Below are 17422 nucleotides of genomic sequence, written 5' to 3'. Positions count from 1 at the left end.
ATTTGGTACTTGACCCTACGGCTAAAAAGACAAACATCACAGAACATGTTGTAGAATTAACATGCAAAACAAGCTGAAGAAATCTGACATGCTAGTTTTTTGTGATTGTCTCTTCACTACTATTATTATTATTGCCATTATTAATGCTAATAATAATCCAAATAATATTAGGTGCTGCTATCTTTGCTGTTGTTGTTATTATGGACACACAGCACCAGGTTTCTTCCTATTAAGTGTTTGCTCAAAGTGAGGATTATTGGGTTTCTCTCCCAATAATATTGTCAGGTCTCAACCTCGGTCTCCTTGAGATAATATATCTCAAGATTTGTCATTGTACAAATTTAATTTTATCAAATGTATTACTTTGTTGACTTTGTTTTTCTTAAACACTATTTCAATCATATGTTCATATATGTTCATGTGTATGAGTGTATATACACGCACATATCATTAAAAACACAGTGTATTCATGGGTTAAAAATGTCTCTAGTCTAAAAATGTAGAATTATTCATTCTTGAAATCCTGCCTCCAATCCCATCCTTCAAATTGATTGGAAATAATTCCATATCAAAAGCTTGCCTTCGCTCCTGCCCCTGGATTTAATACCACAATGTGATTCCTCATCCAGAGCCTTCCCCCTCATACAGCAGTTCCCCATGGCTCCCTGCAGAAGAAAGAGGACTTTAAGGGGGCGGGGATGAGGAGGACTTCTTACTCGTTTTCCGAAGGAATGCTCACTTGTCAGCGCAGCACGGCGGCGGGCTGAGAGAGCAGGGCCCGTCCCGCCATTCATCACACACAAAGGCAATTTCACAGGAAGACAAGCTTTCTCCCCGCTATTCTTCCTCAATGCTCGTCGCCATCTCTCCGTCGGTTCCAGTCTCCCGCACGCTCATTCACACACACGCTCATTAGCATGTTAATGGACGTCCAGGAGAACATGAACGTGAACCGGTGAGAAAACAAGCAGACACTGTGAGAGAGAAGGCCTGGGAATGGCAGCACACCTCTCTAAGGGCATTCTCCTGGCTGACTCCGTCTGAAGGTTGCTGATCGGTTTTCCAACCCACTCTGACACACAGCTGAACCCAAAGGCTCGAATCCATCAGACAGAGGTACACAAACAATGTTGATGTGACCATTCTTCCAAAGTCATCCAAGCCTGGTTATATCACATTGTGTAAATCATATATATTTTAATGATATTTGAGGCATTCAGTAAATATAACTGAGGAAAGTTCCCTGAGTCCACTTGATTTTAGAAACTTAAAAGATTTAATGAAGTTAAATAGGACTAAAAAGTTTAAATAGTTAACATTTTTTAGATTTTTCTGTCCAGGGTGTACTCCGCCTCCCGCCCAGTGTCGGCTGGGATTTACTCCAGACCCCACCCCACTGGACCCTCAAAGGATAGATAATGGATGGATGGAGTTTCCCCAAGAATCTCATCAATCACATTTGGTTCAGTCCTTGTTGCCATATCCGTGTGGGCAGGCACTACAAATGGTTTGTATTATTATTTAAATTCAAATGGTCACAACGGAAGTTAACCAGCTCAGGGGCTGATGATTTGAGAACCCCCTACACTAATCTGCACGTCCTGTTCCTCGCCCATGGGATTCAAATCACTGAGTAATGTACAGTTATCTGGTCATCGCAAAACTGGAAAGAAAAAACATCTCATCTTGAGGTTTGGGGCCATCTGTTGCTAACGAGGAAATAACCCCCCAGGGGCAAAAGGCTTGAGGTGTGGTTATGCTTGACGGACTTGTCATTGCACATGTCAAAATGATGCCTCCCTTGAGGCGCAGTGACAAGATGCAGTCTTCTCCTAAATGATAGGTGTCGCTTCTGTGGAAAATACTACCACACCGCCAGAAAAAGGCAAAGAAGAAGAAGAGGAAACCATCTTGTTTCCTCCAGGGGCAGCGCTTTGGGTTTGAACCTCGTGTGCCCAGTCAAGAAAGTTGGGAGATGTGCGATCAGCCTAAACAATGCTGTGCAGCAGCGGAAATTAACGCAATTGTACACACAATTTCCACAAATATGTCCTACACAGTTCAATCTTATTCGATTTAGTTTATGTTTAATTTTATTTTATTAAACATAACTTACTAGTCACTAGCGGTTTTCTAGGACTAATATCAAACAGGCTGTACCTTCATGTTGGGTCCACTAGCCCTAAATAAAAGTTGAGGTTGCTGCCAGAGAGCTCATCACTGGGTGGAACTGTTGTTGTATAACACCTTCAGTGGTGGGAGCATGTATCTATGATGAAGCCTGCCTGCCCTTTGCAGGCAGGTTATAAATAGCCTTTTGCCTTTGGGGCGGCCCTCCAGAGCAGGTGTCTGATCCGAGTGCTCGTGAACCACTGCCAGAATCCAATATGTCAATAATAATAAAATCTGACGTCATGTGCTGTTTACTCTCACTGTGATAAGCTCTAGGTGGAGGAGGAAAACCCTCAATGAATGACTTATACTTGATATACACCCCTATCTCTGAGGTTACTAAATCATGCTGCTACCTAGTATAACAGTCGGCTTGGTGTGTCCTTCCTCCACGGATATGCAAACATTACTTTTTACTGTTAAAGGGCATTTGAACATATAAATGAATCTAAATAAACCTAAACTGGAGCAGAATTTGCTTAACAACATCTACTGAGCAGTTGCTCAGTGTCTGATCTGTTTGCCCAGAGATGTTCCACCCCACGAGAACATGTGACAGTTCATCATGGGAGGTTTTCATTAGGGTGGAGGAACTGACTGGCTCTCATGACCTAATTTAACGTTTCCATGATGGCTGAGCTGGGATGATAAACTCACACAGGAAGCCAGCCATTAATCAACCTCACAGCATTTTGACATCTTAATCCATTTCGTCTGCCTTCTCTAATTAATTCTGCCACTATTTTTCATTTCATGCTCCGTTGTCTTTGGCGTGAAAAGACTAAGTTAATAACAAGGAGAGGTGCATGGGAGATAAACCAGTGGGCTACAGTCAGTAGGCAAACTCCCTGATGGTGTTGTAGCACTCAACAGAGAATAAGATCAGTTAAAACTCCAATAATAAGCGGAACAACACATTTTAAGCCACTGTAACAAAATCAGGTAGTGTAGCTTTAAACTTGGTTTCTTTTTTAGTCATTAGGCAGTAACACAACTAAAAACACAATATATCACATATTATCACCTTATAGTTGTTAGAGATGTTCCAATACTATTTTCCCTTCCCGATACCTGGACCTTGTGTATCGGCCGATACCAAGAACCAATCCGATACCAGTGCATTTTAAAAGACAACAAATCACATAACTTATTAAAACAGCGTGATGGTTGCTTTTATTGATGTATGTCATACTGCTGGTGGTAAACTCATCAATACACCACCGATCCCAGATCTGGCATTTTCGGCAACGGCATCGGTATCAGAACATCTCTTAAAGTTGTTAAAGTGACAGTGTCAGCAAATATTTGCTTATTTACATATTCTGCAGATACTAAGCTTTTATAGCTCCACTATTCTCACCAGCTGCTATCTTTGACATACTGTCTTTTTGCTGCCGGACAGGTTCGTCCAGACGGTTTATCGGAGCGTCCTGTCTGAAAGTGGCTGGAAACATGGCTGAAGACCAAAACAATGCGCTGAAAGATGCTAAAATGCTGAGCGCACTGTAGAGTGGAGACACCATTCTGTGGGTTCTTCACTGCAAGGAGCAAAGGAGCATGTTGTACGTTACACAGTCATGATCCACTATCAATATTAAAAACTTCAACAAGTTGGTCAAACCTCCCTTTATACAGGCGCAAGGAATGAATATCCTACATACGCTGCTACATATATTTCAATATAATGTTCAATAAATCAAATACCTTGTTAGGGATAAGATGATATCTAGATTCATTTGAAATGACAAAAAGCCAAAGAATAAAACTTACGAAACTGTAACTACCTAAAATTAAGGAGGAATGGCTTTACCGATCTTAGGGAATATTTCACGTAGTTCGGAAAAGAAAAAGAAAAGCAAAAGTCAAGTGAGTGCAGACAAACAGTTTTGAGCAGGAGCAGGTTTCACATGAGCAGCGGCTGTTTGAAGGAAAACATTAAAAAGCCTTGTCAAACACTCTATTCAGTACGGCTGGAAGAGAAACTCCACAGAAGTTGGTGAGAATCAAAGAGAACAAACTAGAAGGGCAGTCGGAGCGTATCCCTCTGCCAAGGCTGACGCCATATCTCGCAACGTTAAAGGAAGTGGAAATAAATCCTGGATCTGCCCGTTTATCTAGATCCACTAATAATGTAATGGGTTCTTTCTTGGGTGCTGCTCCAACCCGGCACACAATTTGATGGAAATCAGATTGGTAGTTTTTGAGTAATCTGGCAAACAATCACACAACCTCCTTGGTGGAGGACAAAAACGGACACTGACCAAATTAAAACATAAATATACACGTATGCATTATCTGTTTGTTTGATTTATGTTGTTGTAAACTTGTGGAGCAATGGAAGATGGGTAATTACCCAAACTGAGCATGAGTAGCTATTATTAGACAGCGCAGTCTGCGGGGATGAGGCAGAGTCTGGCTGTGCAGCTGAGAGCTGATCCTCACTGACACCAGAGACATATCAGATTCATGTCAGATTTACTTTGAAAAGGTTTGAGGACGCTCTGTTGATTTCTCTGTGTGTAGTAATCACATTAGCTCATCACGAGTATCAATGTTGATCCAGGAAACACAATAAATGTATCAGCTTCCTCTTCAGCGGTCATTTGGGATCAGTCACCATCGCTGTGTGTTGCGCCGCTCGACCTTTTCAACTCCCCTGTGAATTTGTTTCATTTCTTAGTTTCGTAAGTTATGGAACAAAGAGTCGACGGGGATTTTACACAAACGTCACTGAGTGTTTTCAAGTTCTGTAAAAAAAGATTCCACTTCCACGCTTGTTGCTCACGACAGAGCTCTGCAGGTCACACAAAGGCTGCTCTCCCACCTCCTCCTCCTCACACTGTCTCACACACAAACACAACTGCACAAAAGGGACACAACGTGCACCTGAATCTCTTGTGTTACACACACACACACACACACACACACACACACACACACACACAACTTGCTACCCCAGTAACAATAGGACTCACCAAAATAAGAATACAATCTTAAAAAATGAGGTTTGATTTAAAGCTCTGGAAAAATACTGGTATTTTTCTTTTCTTAATTTATTCATTCATTTATTTTATATTTATAAAGCTACTGTTCAGTGTTACAAATAAACTTTCCCCCTTTTCTTTAAGTCCACTGACTCGCACACTGAACCTGAATCCAGTTTCTTCTTCGTCTTTATCTGCTGACACTTGAGACACCTTTCCACAGCCGTTTGAATGACTCCCCAAAACTGGGACAATACTGTAAACCTATAGGATGAAACAAACTAGGTCACCTGCCTTCTTTTTGTTCAGATTCTGCCTTTTTTTGGTGTATATTTTCACAGGCCTTTACTACAGGAAGAAACTCTGTAACTGCTGCTACATATAATTGCTGACAAACTATCAAACAAACTAACAATCTAATAAACTGTAATGTACTGTATCTTATATTAAACTCACTATACTGTGGGACACACACAGCAGCCAGTCTGGATTCCTCAGGCTGCAGTGTATTGAAAAATGCAAATGTATTTAAATGCATCAGATAAAAAGAGAAAAGAAGCTGCAGCCTGCTGGAGTTTATAAAACCACACTTTCACAGGCTGACGGCCAAGGAACGGCTCAGGCTCACACGAGTTGCTCTTTGACAGCAGAACGGTGCGGTTGTGTTGTTTTTCTGTGGGAAGTTGCCTCTGCTGCCACAGCCTCACAACACCCTGAGAAAAGCCTGAGTGACATCAGACGCCTGAGGAACGCCACGGTAGTAAGGAAGAGAAAGGAGGAAATGGAGTGAATGACATCCTTCTGGAAGGAGAGAGGCTGCTCAACAAGACCGACTGGTTTGCTGTAATGAGACCAAGTGGGATGGACTGAGGGAACAAGGTTACTCGAGTAAAACCTGAAGAACACGTGCAGAGTTTTGCTGACTTGTACCAGTGCTTTTCTGTTTTCCTCGTAGTTCTTGATCTACAGTCATCCCACCAGGGGCAGGTTTAGGTTTATTGGAAGAAGTGGAGGCTTATTTGTAAAATAAATCTTGGCACTACACGTTTGGTAACTGTGCTGACTCTCATTTGTCTAATAGATTTATAATAGTCTATAAATAAACGGCTGCCATCTGTAACTTCAAACACAATAGGAGAGACAATAGGCCCCTGGACACCAACATGCAAAAGGCTCTGAAGCCAAAGCAAAACCATTAAACGGAAACACTTAGTCAGAACCAAAATAACAGGTGTAAAAGGTGCATCAAACCACGGTCCGGACCAATGGACCTAAGTTTAGTCCGACTGAAAGAGGTGGCCTGGGTCTGGATCAAACTGAACCATGGTTTGCATCGTTTGCAGAGTGAAAACACTTTTCTGATTAGTTCGGACTAGAACTATTGCAGGAAGTTGAGGCTGCATTAAACAATAGAGGGAAAAAAAGATTTGGAAACCTTACTGGTCTCTCCAGAAACTGAGCTGACCCTGAAGTCTTCTGACGATATAACGTTTGAATGATGAGGACGTTCATTTTGCTCATTCAAACCTGTGTCGAGGACTGTGACTGAAGTCGGTGATGTTGGTAGGAATATATTGATATTACAGAAACTAGAGAACTACTGGACGGATTCATTGGATTTCTCCACCCAAACATTGTAAATCTTAGCATCTCATCCATTAGCTGAGTTGTTTCCTTGCGACTCCAAGTCAATCAATATATAAAGTCTGACCCTGCAGGGAGCTCTATGTGAAATGAATAGGGGCGACAACACAAATGAAGACAGTAAACAGAAGAAACAGAGTCTCCAGAAAGTTCAGGAGGCCTGACCACACTTATCAGCTGGGTTCAGCAGTTGAGCAGTGAGACGGCCACAGGCACATTACTATCAGCTCCCACACCCTGACACAAGAGGAAGTTAAAGCTTCACAGCCTCACACCGGCTGGCTGCTCCTGTCAGTGACTAGTTACTGAGTGTGTAACACTTTCCGTCCATTACAGTGATGCAAGATGCTGAAATGTGGCTGACGAGTAATGGGGAGCATTTCAATGGTCAGGTGCAGATGTATTTTTATGTCATAGCAAAACAATTATGTGTCTACTATGAATTTGAGTTTGGGCTCAATTAAACTGTAACTAGGAGAGTTGGTGGGAATATAACTTGAGAGGGTATTTTCAAATGATTTACTTTTGGAGCTGATAGCTGATTCCCCATCATATAATGTCATATGATTAGTGATGTCATGAAAAAGTCACAATAAGGCCAGAAAATGACATCATGCACAGTTTAAAAATGTATTCATTTTTGAGGTATCTCTGCATCCAATAGGACTATAGCCAGTGGTAAGAACAGTGGGGACATCACCATGAAGTCATAGTGCAGCACGTGTTATTCAGGTGTTATAACTGACTCAAGCTGGTAGTTTATCACCTCCGCCAAGGAGGTTATGTATTGTCTGTGTGTGTGTGTGTTTGTTAGTAAACAGGATTACGCAGAAACTGCTACACTGATTCCCATGAAACCTGGTGAAATGACGTGGTATGGGTCAGGGAAATCCAGGATTCTTTTTCTTTAACATAGTGAGATTGGACGTTTTTCAACATTTTCACAGTTTTCCTAGAAAGGCATGTTTATAGGACTGATTTCTATGAGTGTGTAATTTGCTGTGGCTTTATTGAATAAAAGGGGACAGTAGGGCCTTGCTGGAGGTATGTGCTCTACTGAGTGCCATTCTAGTTTGATACTTTGACAGTACGTGCACTTAAACTCAGCATGGCACCAGTTTTGTGCATTTATTTCATTCATCCACTCTCACATGTGGGTATATTCTTTTCTTTGTTCAAATGGACCTACTCGAGCTACATTTTTTATTTTTTTGCCTCAGGCTGCTCTACAGTTTCATGTCAACAAGTGAATCCCTATAAAGCCGAGTTAGTTGATTTATCATTTTTTCCCTTTAATTATCCAATGAAAAGACAAATATTCCCTGCTGTTCCAGGCTCTCTGTTTTCTCTCCTGGCTGTTTGAGTTTTTGGCTCTTGGTCAGATAAGGAAAGCTTTTTAAACACATCATCTTGGGCTCTGGGAAATTTGTGACAGACATATCACATTTTTCTGACATTTTAAAGTTGTACATCATTATAAAATTGACATAAGCACCCACAACAATACGCCTAAATGATTGACAGCTAATATATCAGCCCAAGCTCAACTGTGTTTGCAAACAGTGTTTTCTGTCCGTCACCCAACAGAATGCAAAGAGGGCTGGACGCGGACTTGGCGGAGGAAGAGAGGTGGGTGGGAAGGAACGGGCGGCACTCACACAATGAGGCAGTGAGGAAATGAGCCCGAGAGGAAAAGAAAGGAAGAAAGGTCTGCAGCGGCCGGCCTGCAGAACCAAAGTCACTGGGACTCAGCACCACACATTGTTACATGCATGAACGTGGACAGGATGAGGAGAGGAGTTTACATCCTAACCAGCAGTAAAGGGATTCCGTGTTTGTGTGCATGTGCACATGTTAGTGTAGCATGTAATTAAGTCTTTATAGTGACATTATAAACAAACACAGTCGACTGTACTTCACTCCTCCACCTCCAGAAAGCAAACACTGCAGCACTGGGAGAGTGAATGGAGCCACAGTGGCTTTATCTCTCTTTGCTTTACGCACGCTTCAAAATCGACACACCCATTTTCAGCCACGTTATAGTCAGCAGCGGACGCATGTGACCTGTTCAATTCAAACTTAACGCGCTGATTTTGTGGATCCGAGACCTTTTAAAAGCATCACATGCTCCGTGTCAGTCACATGTCCAGACATCCAGCGACAGTCTAACTGAAATTCATGTTGTCCATATAATGTCCATCCCCCTGCACTTCACCCTCACACAGCTCTTCTATAAACAAACACTGTCATTCAAGCCACACAGTCATTTATCCTTTCACTCGTTCAGGTCATAGTCTCTGGAGAAAACAGCCGATGAGGAATCAATCATCTCAAGCTCCATGGTCCAGAGCTTGGGAACAACTACTAAATCAGGAAATGGTTTTACTTAAGGTGATAAGAAGCACAGAAGGGATTTCCAGGACAACCTCACCCACTTTCCAAAGTGCACGGACTAGAGGAGGGTCAAAACCCCAGGTGCACATTTAAAGAATTCCTGGTGACTCACTTTCATCACACCAGCACCTTTTAGCTTGTGGCTGTTATCAGGTCAGGTCATTCTATATACCACAGGTGTTGCTGGACTTTAACCCAATAGTGATAATAGATCTACTTATATCTGTTAAATTAGCTGTCACCCAGATCATTAACTCATTCCAGAGGTTAATGTTTAAGTATTTCATGTCTGGCTATATTATATTAAAGCTCTATGAAAGCAGCTGGACTTGCTGGAGGTTGTTGAAGACGTGTCACCTCTTGTCCTGTCTCCTGTCAGTCTGACTGACAGCTGGAGAGTCCCAGGCATCTCAACGTAGGGTTTGTTTTCCTTTTTATCTTATTGGCTCAAATCCTGACATCAATGAATACAGTCGTCTGACAAAGAAGGAAAAAGTCAGATGTCTGTGGCCCTGAACACGACCAATCATTTCATCCGGTCTGAATGACAGAATTGGTCGGCGTCCTCTCACTGCACATGACCAGAGTCCACAGCTGGAGACACGTGCACCGCTGGAGCAGAGACGATAGACAGAGGTTACAGAGCGAGTCACAGAAAAGTTGACTTCTAGTTGTCAGACATGGTGCGTTCATGTGTTTTGGGGGAGAAGCTATGACGAGAGGGCTGATGGGCGGGGCTGGGATGTCTCGGTTGCACATTTCCAAAGTGTAGCCTTCTCTTGCTAGCTTTCCCAGGATCACCAACCCTGGCTTTAACACTTTAAGAGATTCATTTGATTGGCCCTGTGGCAACGTTGGTTACATCACTGACCATGATGCATTGCAACATCTCAGGTTCAAGTCCACACAGGAACATTTGATGTTATTCACTCGTTTCTCTTCTCTACACTCCCTACTCTTGAAAATAAAGTGTAAAACATGCATTCTACTCGTTATGGACACTGTTGAGAGATTTTTTAAATTCTGTATATATTTGGAATTCTTGTGTATTTTTTACAATTTGAAGATTAATCTCAGTAAAATGATCAATTATGGAACCTACACTATAGGTCCTGTAGATGCAGCAGGTGCAATGTAAATGTAATAGTTCTACAGTAGTTTGGTTTGGTTCGCCCTGTTAGAGCTCACTTCCAGCCGAGCCCTGTGGTGTAAATAAAACCAGTTCGGAGTGGAGCTCAGCGGCTCTTGCCACCGTTCTTTCTCCCGAATGTGTTCTCCAAAATAAGCTGCGTTGCTCCAGATTTAAACTGGAACAAGCTCTCTTTGTGTGTCTCTCCCTGTTGCTGCATCCAGGCCTCTCCTCTGTGTCGGCCACTCTCACTCTCACAGGTTCAGGTCGCACTTTGTCTGAGGGGAGTCCCCACAACTCCTCGTTCAACCCAGTATCACGGTGGATCGCTTCCACCATCGCACAGGTCGGACGAGTGCAGAGATTCAAACTGAGCCGAAACATTCATATGAGTTTATATATTATGAGTCAAGCGCCACATGACGTATGCATCCTGTCAATAAAGGTCAAAAGGTCAAACTTTGAATTCTGTCCTCACAAATAGAATCATACACTTTCTTTCACCTCTCGTGCACAGTCCTACACCTGTAAGTCCCTGACGCACAGGAGGACCTGACTTCACCTTGGGGCCAGAAACAGACCCACACAAAGAACAAGATGGAAGCTGCATCACTAAAACTAGGATGCTGAAGGGAAAGCTAGATGATGCCATGACATAAGTCAGCCATCATCACTGCTGCCCTCCTGGACCATAACCTCACAGGGTTGACCTGTGGCGGTGTCAGTGTGCAGCATCCTCCCCCCACTCCACAGGGCCGCAGCATCCCTCCTCCCTGCAGCAGCAGCAGCAGCAGCACGGAGGAGCCACTCACCCAGTGTTTTCACCGCGATCTGTCTGGTCAGCGGCGGCGGCAGGTTGATGCACACCAGGTCCACGTCCTGGTGCAGCAGCACGTCGTCGATCCGGTTGGTGTAGAAGGGCACGTTCATCTCCTTGGCCAGCTCCTCCGCCTCCTCCTGCGTCCGGCCCCACAGCGCCTTGACGGCGAAGCCCTCGTTCTTCAGCAGCGGGATGATCACTCTGGCGGTCAGGCTGGTGCCGAACACGCCGACCCCGGGCAGCATGGCTCGGCTTTACTTGCGTGGTTCTGCCGGTGCGGTGGGTTTCAGCCGGAGCTCAGAGCTGGAGCCGGACCTGCAGCGGCAGCAGCAGCAGCAGCTGGGACCATCCACCTGCAGCCAGGCAGCCGCTCTGCTGCATTCTCCCGACGCTCCGGCTCGACGAGCGGGCATTTACCGCCGTTGTTCCCCCTGCGCTGAATCTCACCCAGAAACAGATGTGGAGCCGCTGAAGCGTTGGAGTCAGGAACGTAAATGCGGCATACTGGTCCTCTGACAGCGGTCAGCGCACCGACTGCGCCAGGCAGGGACTGCGCGTGTCACCTCCTCCACGGTCACTTTATCCCTCCTGCACCCGGAGCTTCCGTCCAGACAGAACCACACAACCGGAGGCGAGCTTCATGTGGCGGCGGGAGGACACTAGCTCCGCCGGGTCGTACTGCCCGCTCCCCGGAGGATCAGCTGCTGCGGCCGGGGTGAAATTCTGCTGAAGCCCGATACTGAGACCGGCTGAGCCACTGTCAACCTGGACACCGTCACAGGAAGTGCTACTGCGGCGGGAGCTTCAAAATAAGAGCTGACCCACTATCCACAGAAAGTAAAGGGTAGCATTTGATCTACATTTGCCACCGTCATCTCACCAAGGTTACATTTATACACGATATATTATATATCGATAGGCAACAGATGAAATACAGTTGCATGTAGCACACACGTCTGGCATATTTTACATTTATTCCGAATTTAATTAAAAGTAATAATTATATTAATTATATTGAATGCAGTTTTTTATAAATATACTATAAAATCACGAGTATATTGTATTTGGCATTTGTTTGATCAGACATGTCTGTTATAAGGGCACAATGATTGTTATGTGTGTGTTATTATTGTGTTACTAGAAGTGATGAACTAATGATCATTACAAGACAGTTTGACTATGTAAATAGTTATTTTAGGATTATGGGGACAAATTACTTAATTATTCTTTCCACTTTGTTTTTATACTTCCTGTTACTGATACTATTAACAGTCCCTCTCATGTGTCAACGCCATGTGGTGATAGTAATGATCTATCTATCTATTTATCTATCTAATTACTATTATTAGTAGTAATGGTTGCAGTACAGGTAGTAGTAGTAGTAGTACAACATGTTGTGTACTTTTAATGTGAACCTTGTACTATTTCCGGTGCTGTTGTGTCTCTCCCTCTCTCTGAGCTCTCCTCCCACTTTAACCCTTCAGCTCCTGGACACAGTGAAGCAGTGGGACACAGAGGAAGCTGCTCTGCTGCATCTGATGGAGCAGCTCTTCTAAACATGTGATGCTGTAGGTTATCTCATCATCCATCTACTACATACATAAGAGACATTTGAAAGGTTTTATTGCAGATAAACAAATGTTCCAGAAGTTATAAACAACATATTCTCTACACTATTCTCTGTCAAGACACTTTATATTGTTACTGTATTGTAACACACTGTGTGGTATGGTTGCTGTTGAATGTTGCCCAGGTTTTTGTCAACTCTACCTCATCAAGAACCTACTTTCCCCTTCAGTCTACAAACACCCCCCCACCCAGCCCTACTGTCCAGATTGAACCGGCACTACACCGCAGCTTTTACCCTCCAGAACCATGAATCACACAGTGACAGGACGCTGCACAACAAATGGAGGAGGCAGGGTCAAGCTTCTTTTCACTCTGCAGAAGGATCAGGATTCTTTGGAGGGAGGAGATTTAAATTCATCACGGTCAAGTCCAAAGTGAAGCACTTCCTCTTTATAGCATCTTCTTCTGGGTTTAATAGAGAAGACACCTCACACATGAATTTAACACAGCAGTAGATTAAGATGTCTAGATGATGTCTGTGTTTTTTTGTAAACTCGTCAAAGATAATATAAATATCTATAATTTTAATATAATTCTAATACAATCTTTAAGAACTTTAATCAAACATTTTGTAAAATTGTTTGAGCGACGACTTGGAGCCGTTGTTAAAGGTTTGCCAGACGGGATGGCTGCACCTGGCAGACTGAGAATAATAATAATATAATGTCCAATCACTTTACTTTCATTTCCTGCCCTGTAATTGAACAGCCAACAAAGTTTGAAAAGCATTTCAGACGGACATTATTTATGCAGAGCACACTTTTAGTTTTACAGTCATGAATCATGATAAGACTGTAATTCTCAGCAATTATAGGAGGAATTGACCGGAATCCTCCTGAATCATGTGACACCCTGACTTTTCCTCTAGCGCCACCAGCAGGTAAGAGTTTACAGTTCAATATTCCAAAATTTCATATGAAGCTACAGCGTGACCCTGGACTGTACCACTGCCCTGCCACTCATTTTACAGGTGTGGTTAAGAGTTAATCACATTGCTCTTAGCAAACTGTCAGTGCAGTTTTTTATTTGCTGTTATAATACTGCTTACTTCTTTATTATTTTTATTCTTTAGATTTTTGAGAATGTTGCTTAGTTTTCCATTATTTTGTGTTAACGTCTGTCTTATTAAACGGTTTTAAAGTCCAGTTTAGTTAATATTCACATTTGCTTTGAATTTTCTTATTCTCTCTGGTAAATAAAAACCTTTAGATCATTCCTGCGTCCTTGTGTCCACGTTCCCTACCTAATGCAGCCCAGCAGGACCTCAGCTGACCGACAGCTAATGGGATTAATCAACATTTCAACGGATGGAAAAAGCTGAGCGTCACAGCCTGAATCAATACGAGCTCCATAGCACGATACAACAGTTATTTATGTCCATAGAGTGAGAGTAGAGAGAAGTCAGTGCTATTTCTTTGTGTCTCACACACACATTTCTACAGTTTGGACACAGCTGTCACATCCTGCTGTCGACATCGGTTCAGTCAACAATGTACAGAGCAAACAGAAGAGACCCACACACGACTTTGCACTTTGCAAAGATTGTTCAGGGAGAGCTGAGAGAAGCAACCGCGAGCTGTAGGAGGTCAAAGGTCATTCAAGGTCAACGCTCATGGGGACTTCTTGTCAAAGTGTTGAGGACGGGAACATTGAATATGAATAAAAACTGCACTTTCCTGCTGAAACTGAAGAGGCCAGCCGCTCAGGTCTTTTTGAACACAGACAGGGTTCATGTTGCAATCAGCTATGCATAATTTCCTCCTCATGTTACAGCGACACAAGCTCGGAGGAAACTTTTAGCTTTACGAAAAAGTCAATACTGGTCTCTGCACAATGAATGTGTAACTTATGTAAAATAACGTTGACAGTAGTGTATCTAACAGCTGCTCTGGGAAGATAAATTCATGATTCTGTAAAAGTCATGTTCTGACACAGTCTCTGCTCTCCCTCTTCTCCTGTGCCATGGTCACGCTCTAATTGAATCAGATGTTGGTGTGGTTTGTTTGTGTGGGGCAGGGGCCATGTGACCAGTCGGGGTCAGGCCTGCGGGTGCGGGCTAGCTGATTGTCCGGTTAGAGAGCATGGGGGGTGCAGATGGGGCAGCAGGAGGAGGCCGGCACCTCCCGCATGCAGCAGAGGGGGCAGGATGATAATGTGACAGGTCGGCTGCAATGTGAGCTGTGATGTGGGCGGACCAGTGCAGACCAGTGATCGCTTCACTGTGTTATCATGCACTTAACTCTGAAAGTTATCTGGTACAGAAATATGGACATGTCTAATCTGGCTCAGAGATCATCTCTAAAGAAATGTCTGCCATGATCAAGGTGCAGCACCAGGACATGGTGATGCTGCCCTCTAGTGGATGACTGCTGTCTCTTTATCTGCACCTCTGTCTATAATACCAGCTGTAAACCTTCACTAACCTTAACAGATTTGTAGTCTGTTTAAATCTCTTAAATTTATTATGAAGATACGTTTCATTTGTTCAAGCTTTGTTGCTTTTGACCCCTTAAAGGTCAAGTGTGTAAGATTTAGGTGAAAGGATCTATAGGCAGAAACTGAATATATAATAACCTTAGTGATGTTTTCACCAGTGTTTAATCATCTAAATTAAACAAATTGTTGTTTTCTTTTCTTTTTAAATACTTTATATTTACCTTGTGAGCGGGTCCTCTCTATGGAGGCTGCCATGTTTTTTACAGTAGCCCAGACTAGACAAACAAACACCTTTTGAGCCAACTGAAGGCTACCACAGGTTCTCTTTAATGTTTGGAAGGGGAGGGTGAGGTGAGGGGTATTGAGCTGCAACATGCAACTTGACCACTAGATGTCACTAAATTCTACACACTGAACCTTTAATATAAAGCTCTATCTCCTTGTGACCTCTCGTCATACGTAGATGCAAGTTCTGAGCGATCAAGAAGTGATTTTCCCCTCAAAATGGTTTCATGTGATTCATTTTTATAGACACTACACGCCACAACTAGTGTTTCACAGGACAGAGGCCAATGTCAGCGAAAGGTCAGAAGAATAAACACAAAAGAAACGTCTACTGACTGTCTGCACTATTATATACACTGTGTATAAACAATCAAGTATAGTATAATTGTAACTTTAAAGCTTAGAAAATAACTATTCTTAACAAACTATTATCATTTTGGTTAGTGAATATGTTGTTTGCCACAGGACAGGGGCACCTCTGGGGCACAGCTGGGGTCAGTGCCCCCCCCCTGGCCCTGCCCTTGATCCGCCCCTAAACGGAATCAGTTTTAACATCTTTTCCCCAAACTTTCCCAAAATGCAAAACAATTATTTATGGACAAATGACATATATAAACACACAAAGGGAAACAAACCCCCCTCAACAATAAAATAATTTAAGCCAAACTTTATGCCCCCACTTTTTATAATTCTTTGTTTTTATATTCTCTCCATTTTTACTGATGTTGGTGGTTAAGATTATCTCCCTGCTTGTTTTGAGATGTGTCTTTGTGTTGTTCACCAAACTGTAAACTGAAATAAAATGTTAAATAAAAAAAACTGCATACTTTATGGATAATTATGAAATCAAGTTGCTTCTTTAATCCCAAGGCGTCAACTAGTGTTTGTCCATGGAGCGACTACAATCAGGACAAAGATGCGTGTTTTGTTTATTCAGCACTTTTAATAATTACTCAGAGAGGCACAAATACAAGTAACAGGGCTACCTTCATCTATATGTGCGCCCACATGTGACTTCCTGCTCCAGCCTGTGAGGCCTGCCAGCGTAACCGGACAACAGCAGAAACACACAACAGCTTCACCTCACAATGGTATTCACAGGAACACTCTCTCTCACACACACACACACACACTCTGCTGATCCTGGCTTTATTTTTCCTTTCCTGAATCCGTATACGAGATGTGACTGAACAAGTTTCTGTCTTGAGCCTAGCCTCTGTGACAACTTGAGGTAGATAACATTCTCCAGTCACCCCAACCATTAGCTGTGAAACACACACATACACACACATACACACAGCCGACAATCCTATTTACCTTCACAAACATTTTATTTAGCATCTTCTGTATAAGGTTTTATGTCTTAGTGTCTCATTTATGTACAGATACCGCTATTTAGCTCAGTAACCAATTTAAAAACAAAGACAATTTTGTTTAATAATTTATCTTTACAACTTTTCAACGTTTCAAATAGAATAAAACTACAAATTTTGATTTATTCATGCACAAGTATGTATTTGCTTTTGGTTGCTAAAATGGAAAGAAACTGAACTTCAGAATGTGAGCGATAGTTATCGAAACCACTCGTTTTTTTTGTACCCTGGTCGCCTCCCTCGTGTATTTTAATACTTTCATGTCCAGGGTGCCACAGCATCACGAGTAGTCTTCAGTCGTGTGTGTCGTGCACCATGTGTTTCTGTCTCGTTTTCTGAGTTGGAACAACATCACACAAACTGCTGCCGTCTTCACACAAGCCTCCTCTCTCTGCCTCCCTCCATAAAAAACCACAGCGAAGAAAAATTAACACTTAAAGTAACAGTTATCAGTTATAATGTAACAAACACTACAGGGACTATATAGTTACATAGGCATACATCGAACAACTGAATAAAACACAACAAAACAAAGATGTTGCATAACTGACATGTC

General features: G+C 42.8%; 1 protein-coding gene across 1 annotated transcript in view; it reads right to left on the bottom strand.

Moving 5' to 3' along the window:
* Positions 1-12036, bottom strand: part of si:ch211-276f18.2 (glucose-fructose oxidoreductase domain-containing protein 1) — a 33198-nt gene extending 21162 nt beyond the window's left edge. The window contains exon 1 of the mRNA XM_034571920.1: positions 11136-12036. Within this exon, the coding sequence (XP_034427811.1) occupies positions 11136-11388 (253 nt within the window). The 5' untranslated portion in view covers positions 11389-12036. The remainder of the gene's footprint in view (positions 1-11135) is intronic.
* Between the last annotated feature and the right edge of the window lie 5386 nt (positions 12037-17422).

Source organism: Hippoglossus hippoglossus, chromosome 20, assembly GCF_009819705.1.
Source record: "Hippoglossus hippoglossus isolate fHipHip1 chromosome 20, fHipHip1.pri, whole genome shotgun sequence".
Lineage (NCBI taxonomy): Eukaryota > Metazoa > Chordata > Actinopteri > Pleuronectiformes > Pleuronectidae > Hippoglossus > Hippoglossus hippoglossus.
Note: the sequence above shows the minus strand (reverse complement) of the source record. Positions and strands in the feature narration are given on the sequence as shown.